The 8,761-nt window shown below is 32.6% G+C and overlaps 1 protein-coding gene across 4 annotated transcripts in view; it reads left to right on the forward strand.

Moving 5' to 3' along the window:
- LOC106462578 (signal peptide peptidase-like 3) overlaps positions 1-8,761 on the forward strand; it is a 47,788-nt gene that overhangs the window by 10,662 nt on the left and 28,365 nt on the right. For all 4 annotated transcript variants that reach the window (XM_022389872.1, XM_013922514.2, XM_022389874.1 and 1 more), the window contains exon 4: positions 8,341-8,408. In XM_022389872.1, coding sequence (XP_022245580.1) covers positions 8,341-8,408 — 68 coding nt within the window. The remainder of the gene's footprint in view (positions 1-8,340; positions 8,409-8,761) is intronic.

The raw sequence follows: 8,761 nt of genomic DNA on the forward strand, positions 1-8,761 counted from the left end.
TGTTTAAACAACTCTACTTATTCAATTATATGTTATTCTATTTTGACACAGGTAATCGCTGTATTGTTTTACGGTAAAATAAATACTGTATCGAATTGAATAATCAAAAAAGTGTATTTTATGTATTTTTATTTGTTGAACATTATTTTCCTGATTTAGTTCAACATGTTATATATTTAACTTTCTTCTCTCGCAAAGTTTTTGCATATTTTGAAACAGAAATTGAAATTTCAGATGAGTTTGACCTTATGAAGAGCAGAAGCTGAAAACGAAAAAAAAGAGCTTCTTACGCTTAAAGTTAAATTATATTATTTATATATGTATATACTTTTGTATATATATTTGTAATTGAGTAAAAATCAGAAATATAAAACATTGTTTGTTTAAAGATACAGGATGAGATCTAGGGCTGAAGTCGGAGTAAAAGTTTTGCGTAAAAAATAATATATATTATTAATATTTGTGGAATATATAACAATAATTATTTACAGTTTATTTTTTGGATGAATATACCGCTTAACAGTTCCCCAGTGACTCAGCAGTAAGTCTGAAGGCTTATATCGCTAAAAACAGGATTTCGATACCTTTGGTGGGCATAGCACAGATAGCCCATTGTGTAGCTTTTTGCTTCACAGCAAAACAAACAAAGAAATCACTTAACACTGTATTTTGCTATTGTGATCTGCAAAAACTTTGGCTATCCATTATTGACTTTGAAAACTATTAACACTTCCAACAGGAATAAAACTATACATGTTGAAGGTGTAACGCCTCATTTTCCTGGATCTTTTTCGGCCCCGAGTTATATAACAATTTTTTAATGATCCACTGGTATATATCTTAATGAAGCGTGAAATGTTCAGTGTAGGTGGTGTATTTTTTACTTTTAGTTAGAAGTGAACCAGACATAATATATATATATATATATATATATATTACGATTATTCTCTCCTGATAACAAACGATGTAATATTTGTTTTCCATTTCGTTTTGTTACATTTATTTTATTGCCTTTGTAATTTTGAAACTCGTTTTAACAATATTCACTGATAGCTTCAGTGTCCTGCGTCGTCGGTTTGCAGTTTAAGTCTTTAGACTTGTTGGTTTTGATTTTGTTTTAGATCTAAACCATCAAGTAATCCTCATACAAAACAGAAAATAAAACTAAATATGCATAGATTTTCTACATCTTTAATTAAGTCTACAGATCGTGTATAAAATTACAAACAAAGGACTGCCGGCTTTTCTTAATGTACTTCTATTCATTGATTCACAGTGCTCATTCACGTGCTTACTGATACTCATTCCTGTTACGTTGTTATAGCTAGGCTAAGGATTCAAACTACTTATTACATAAAAGGTTTATTGAAAAGCAAAAGCAAAAGATAGATACGTGTTCCTGACAAAAAGTTTGCAAATAGTTATTGACTGATGAATAGAAAAATAACGTTTCCATTCACTTACTCATTTTTCAGTAGAATTAAGGAAGATACACGTAAGTGAATCGAAACATATCCTATATATCCCACAATAGGCTATCTGTGCTTTACCCACCAAAGGTACTTAAATCATGTTTTTAGCGATATAAGCCCTCAGACTTACCGTTGAGTCACTTGGGGCTGTTAAATGGTATATCCATCCAAAAGTAAACTGTAAATAATTATTGTTATATGTTCCACTAATATCTGTTGAAGTAGAATGGTTATTGATATTGAAGTTTTATGAATGTATTTTACCAAAGCCAATCTTTGCCCTGAATTTTGTCATTAGTTTTATGAACACATCGTATTTAATTCAAGCCCAAGTGTAACGTCGTTTGTTTGATAAACACTAAGGGCATGTTTTATGTAAGTGCAGACAAGTTTCAGATATATCTCGTTTTTCTGAGCGCAAACACAGAGTTTGACGTTTACACATTTTAGAGTTATTGAGTTACTCACAGCTTGCTTATTTAATTTTAGTTATTATCAATAACTTCTGATCAAATAAACTATTTACATAGATCACAACTGAAAAAATAACTTAGTAGTTAATGTAAATAATTTACCGGTCTAATAAAATCATGCAATGTAATAATAATCGTACAACTTACATCAGAATGCATTGATTTATCACTTGATTACCCTCACTATAATCCCAATAATATCTCACGAGGTTCGGTTGACTTGTGAGGTTTAGGGTAGCCCTAAGTCCATATTGTAAGCTAACGCAAAATAATCCTCATGATATATGATAGAGAGTAACGGAATTAATTATGGAAACACACCATCGATACATATACAGGAATCGCAAACAAGAGAAACAACCACATAGTGAATTTATTAACAAAACATTATCACAGAAAATACAAGTGATCGAGTTATACAATGCATTATTATTTTGTATGCGAGACCTTTGCTTTGCACAAAGCATTTACAAGCTGTATTCTTGCTGCCATACAATTTATCAGTGTATTACTCCCCACAATGTTACCACGTTGTTTGTTCGCCTTTTGACCTCAATTTTTACATAACCCTACAAATCCTCAAGAATATGTGTGTGTGTTTTCTTACAGCAAAACCACATCGGGCTATCTGCTGTGTCCCCCAAGAGGAATTGAACCCCTGATTCTAGTGTTGTAAATCCGAAGATTTACCGCTGTCCCACCGGAGGACCTCAAAAATGTTCATTTGTAGATTTTATGCAAGTTAAGCCATGGTTGTGAGTGTTCCATCTGGATATCGTTTTACCACACTCGCTGTATACTTGGTATCAGTCTTGGTAGAAGATTAATTCATGCCCGAATGAATTTAACTCCTGAGGGAATTTCATGATGATCATAATTTGCTTGTACTTGTAAACAGTCAGGGTAGTGTTAATTTTTTGTAGATTACAGACACCGTCGGCTGAGATGCAGTCTCAAACTTGTACTGACCAACCGCCTTTCTTCACTGTAAATAATGTACATTGACTGTGATACTCTTTTTCTCTCATCCGTCGAATAAACTGTTGTTAGACTAATATGCAAAGAGCACGATAAAAACACCGCATTCTCAGCGCATTTGCCTTTTAACCCTACGTTTGCGTAATGGTATCCAATACTGTATTTTAGACATTTTAAGCGATGCTGTTATTTAAACTAACATGATAGAAAGCATATGTTAAGAATTTTAGAAAAACTGTGCGAAAATGCTCACAGCAAGCTAAACTTAACCGCCGATAAAAACTTATTTGGATGGTGTTTTTTATATGAAACTCCAACTTATTAACGTGTGCTGTCTAATTCACAAAGAAACGTTTTGTTTTAACCGTGAAAAATAAAGCTCTTGGAAATTATCTATTTCCAAAACTTGGTGGTGAAAAGTACGGTCTTGACCTGTGTGTTTCAACTGCGTTTTGTGTCTTGATTTCTTATTTATTAGCCCCCCAGTGGCACAGCGGCATGTCTGCGGACTTACAACGCTAGAATCCGGGTTTCGATACCCGTGGTGGGCAGAGCACAGATAGCCCATTGTGTAGCTTTGTGCTTAATTAAAAACAAACAAACAAACAATCTTATTTATTCACAAGTACATATATATAAACTGAAAGAGAATAAAAATCTGTTATCAAAGGATTAGCCAACACTGATAGTATTACGTACTTAACAGTGCATTGATAGTATGTTAGGTGTGTTGTAATGCACTGGTAATATGTTAGTTTTACATATAACATGATTGCAAACTAAAGCAAAGCCTTCCAGTGACTCGACGGGAAGTCTGCTAAAAACTAGGTTTCGATACCTGGGCTGGGCAGAGCATAGGTAATCCTTTCTGTTGCTTTGAGTTTAACAATAACTAAACTAAAATAATTAACAGTAGCCTTTTTTCAGATTAGATTCTGGAACGACGCATTGATCATGTTATAAAATTGTTCTGTCAGTCATCACAGTTTTTTAATATATATATATGTATGTATATATATATATACAAGTGTGCGTGTTTATGTTGTTACTTTTCACTTTGTGTGTAATAGTTACGTTGATAGCCTGCTGTATTTAGAAAGTTCTTTTATAAAGAAATGTTTCTTGCGTGGTGATATCCAGGATAGATAGCCGTGGAAATATATATGAATGTAATGTTTTATTAACACTTTTTGCTTAAAAATGTAGTTAGACGTGAACATGAAATTTCAATGTCTATATTGTTTTAATTAGACTGTAAAAAGTCACAAAGATCAGTATCTAATGTTATATAAAAAAATATTGTTGTAAGTTTATTTTCAATGTTATAATTTGTTAGCTAGAGGGAGTAGAACGCCTAGAAAGTTCTAATATTGACATCAAAGTTTGTTCTAGCATATTCTGGCACAGCGGCATGTTTTCGGACTTATACCACTTGAAACCGAGTTTCGATACTCGTGGCGGGCAGAGCACAGATAGCCCTTTGTGTAGCTTTATGCTTCATAACAAACATACAATCTAGCATATTCGAAAGTTGATTATAAATACGACGTTCAGTGAAGTGTCGTTAGCTTAGTTAGAGTGAGACATCAAGAAAACAGGGATTAATTGGATTTTTGAGGCAAAGTTTGGCTGGATATACTCTGTCTATAACTAATGAGAAAAGAAGTTCGGTATTTGAGGAAAATCATCGACTAGTTCACAGTCTTATTGATGAAAAACCTTGCAATATGCTGATTGACATTGGTTCCACAGCTGCAACTGTTTGCTCTAATTTGTTAATGAAAGATGGGAAATTGCCTCCGGAGATGAAGAAAGAAGAGGTATTGATGCAAACAGCAGGTGGGCATATAAAGTTCCAGCAAAAGGGAAGTTTGAAGTTACCTTTACCATAGAAAGCTTCTCCGTGCCTCATGATGTTTGGATTTTTTTACATTGAGGAAGAGTGCATTTTGGGAACTGACTTCATGTGAAGATATGGATGTGGGGCTTGGCTAGCTTCACAGTTTATTGAACTTCTAGTGGAAACAAGGACTGTGGTCATCGTGCCACCAAAAAATGATATACTCATATCAAGAATTAATAGCAATAATTCTTCATCTGGTGACTGAGGCACAGTGGAACCAAATACTCTAGCAAGTTATGAGAAAGTGATGATTAGAAGAGTTCTGGATGTGAAGAATAAAAATGGCTTACATGACTTTGCCCAGGAAAGACTTAAATCATCTTGTGATAAAGTGAAAGGTAATTATACTGTAAGTGCTGATAAAACTGGATTCAATAGAGGTGACAGGGTGTGACTGAACAGTTCTAGTCGCAAGAGAGGACAAACTATAAAGTTAAGTAGATGTTCAGGAGAGATGTGATCCAAACCAAAGGTCATCCACCATGATTGCCTTTGGAAGTAGATCAGTGAGAGAATGGCCAACTGGGTAACTTCAAACAAGAACTTTTCAGTGGAAACTCAAACAGTTAAGGAGCCCTGAGTTCTTGTCGAGACTACTGCCAGAGGATCATGAAGGTTAGAGTCACTAGAAGATTCACCTGACCATCAGGAACTCCTAGCAACAGGACAACAAGAGACAAGATGCCATCCCATCTGCATACCATAGGCCTCAGAGTAGAAAACCACCAAAACGACATGGTGAATGGACAAATTAGTGTAGTGTTTTATGTTATTTTATTTATTTATTTTTGTATTAGGGTTGTTCAGGGGACTTCACAATCCAGGAAAGGGCGGTGTTTTAAGCTATATTTTTAATTTTGCTTATGTTAGCTAGAGGGCGTAGAACCTCTAGAAAGTTCTAATAGCAGACGTCGTTAATTTTAGTAGAGAGTGAGTTGTTCCAAGAAGATAGTTTTCAAGATAGAGAGTGTGTTAGCTATCCCGGTATAAATAAATCGATTTGTTTGACATTAATTAAAGTAATTTCTAACGCAAGTAACGATGTTGTACAATTGTTCAAGTTTGTAGAAATACTAAAAGAAGAAATAGAGTAATTTATTATCTTTACATGGATTAAACATTGAATTAATTATTTCCACCTGATAATGAAAATGAACCTGCCAACGAGAGAACTACTCTGCTACAAAATATATTACGTAATTATAATTTGTAACAGTGTACCTAATTGCAGTTTCCATGAAGTATAAAGTACCTGTGTCTAAATTAACACGTTAAAGACATAACCTACAAATGAAGAAATTGAAATTCAAATTATGTGGAAAATAAAAGTTTTCGTTCCGGTATAGCATCGCATAGAGCATATGGACCATATCAACTTTTCCGAAACAAAGCAAGCGTTTGAACAAGCTTGTTATTTCCTCGTGGTCGTCATATATGCATTTCAAATAGTTGCACATGTGACTTGTTATGACCTGGAAGTTGAACGATTTTGCCAGTTACATGTACGTTATATTGAGAAGCAGGAACTTGAACGAGTAGCAACAACAAAAAAATAACAATGAGACTGAACCGTAATTTATTTTTTGGCTAAACTATCGTTATGCATTGTTGAATACGCGTTCATGTATAAAGGAAATGAAATAACGTGATGTCCATGTGCACTTTAACATAACAACGAGTACGATAAAGCCCGTTCCTTTTTATCATTCTGGATGGTTTTGCTCAGAATATAACATGTTTATCCCTTTTTTTCTCTCATTTAATATGCATTTCCATAATAATCTGTATGTTTAGATCTATAATGTCATTGTGTTAGTTGCACTGTTTGTTGTGTGTTCAATGCCATTCGTTTGTTGGTTTATCAGGCCTCATAAGTATTAGTAAACATGAAAAGAGTAAGACCACCATCCTTTACGTTTTTCCCACAATACTATTTTTATGTGATAAAGACTATTTTTTTTAGTGCTGTAGCTTAAAAGTAAAGGGCACTTGTTTTATTTTTGTTAATATAAATTACTCTTCTGGTTGTACATTAAAGGTCAAAGTTACATGTTATTTAGAGCATTTTATTTTCTAGAAAGTGTACAGTAATTCAATATTGACTGTATATCAGTTGCTTATCTCTTTGACAGTTGAAAGTGGCACATTTCAAGTGATTTGAGGAGAGTGCTTAATGTTTTTCAATTAATTTTTGTAATATCTTTGTTTGTTTTTTTTAAATTGTGGTTCTCTAATAGTTTTCTGTTACTGAAAAACAAGAATGTTTAAAGCTCAATTGAATTTGTGAATTATGTACACTGTGGCAATTTCAGTAAGTTTTTTTAGATTGCTCAAAAGTTGGATTCTTAGTTCAAAATAGAAGCCCTAGTACTCTTATCAGATTTGGCCTTAGGCTTATCTGAAAGTGCTCATAATAGCATGGTATCTTCTGGGATCCAGATTTATTTTATTTTCATTATGTAATAAAAGAAGACAATGTTGTTGAAAAGGTTATTGATAGCAGTATAATAGGGCACCTGGTGGTGAAATAATACATTAGAAACAGTTTTTAATGTGTGTTTTACTTTTTGTTTTATTGAGTAAAATTATAACTTCATCCAGACAATAGTAAGTTTAGTGCTTGATTAAAACAACAATCTTGTCCAAACAATAATAAGTTTAGTTCTTGTTTAAAACAGTAATCTTTGTCCAGACAATAGTGAGTTTAGTCTTTATGTTTTTGCAACTTGTTGTGATACATAGAATACCTAAGTTTAAAATGTTGCTTGTTATGATAGGCTATCTTTGAAAGTGTCACTTTGTTTATACAGTGTTGTTTTTAATTTAAAGAGTGCAGAGGTTATTTGCTTAAGAATATTAGGTTACTGTCACTCCTAAATGTTCACAATCCAATAAAAGATTCCAGTCTCTGAAGCAGATTGTTGCCAGTAACTAAAAACTACCCATTTTACTCTCCAAAAAGTTGATGTAAAAAGCTCTATTTCATACATATACACATGCTGGAAAATGTAAATTCATAAACACTTCTCCAACAAAATATAAAATAAGGAGTTGACTGATCCTCATTATAAAATTATAATCAATCATTAAAGGAAATGGAGGCAACCTCATGAACATGAAAAATCATCTGTGGAAGTTTCTTTTAGTATTTGTGACAAAACTTTCACAAACTGAGTAATGCTATAATATTTCATGTTTCTCTGCTTAAGCAAATTTAATTAGTATTGTACGAAATGAAGCTTTCTTGAATATATCTGAACAAAGGGAATAGGTTAGAGAATAACTAAAATAATTATCCACCTCAGAATTATAAAACTCTAAATTAGTTTTAAATCTATAATCTTTATTAGATTAGATGTACTATTAAATAAGAAGAATTCTTGTAATGTAATACTGTTTAACTTTATCTTGATTGCATGGGGAATCAGAGAAATAAATATTATTATTTCTTTGATATTTAGCTCACCAATAGAATGAATCGAAACCTTAGTTTCTTTTCCTTTTTTTTTTCCAGATCACTAAATATGGAACAGGAGGCTAAACAGAAACAGCATGAAAGAAATTGTCAAAATCCAGAAAGTAGTAAGTTTTATTGTTTTTTGAATTTTAAACTTCATCCATTATTTGTAAGTTTAGTTGCTTATTAAAACAATAATATTTTTGTACACAACAGTAAGTGTGGTTCATAATTAAATTCTTAATCTTTAATCAGATGGGACAAAGTTAGTTTTTGGTTAAAACAGTAATCTAAATGCATACAATAGAAAGTTTAGCTGTTCATTAAAATTAATTAAACTTGTCATAAGACATTAGTTTTAGGCCCAAGATATTTTTACCCCTTTTTTTTTTCTATCTAGTTCCTTAGGGATATTCAAGAATTAGAAGAATGTATAATAATAGCACTTCAATCACACTGTTCTCCATATCCAGAGCTC

This window comes from Limulus polyphemus, unplaced genomic scaffold (genome assembly GCF_000517525.1).
Source record: "Limulus polyphemus unplaced genomic scaffold, Limulus_polyphemus-2.1.2 Scaffold1201, whole genome shotgun sequence".
Lineage (NCBI taxonomy): Eukaryota > Metazoa > Arthropoda > Merostomata > Xiphosura > Limulidae > Limulus > Limulus polyphemus.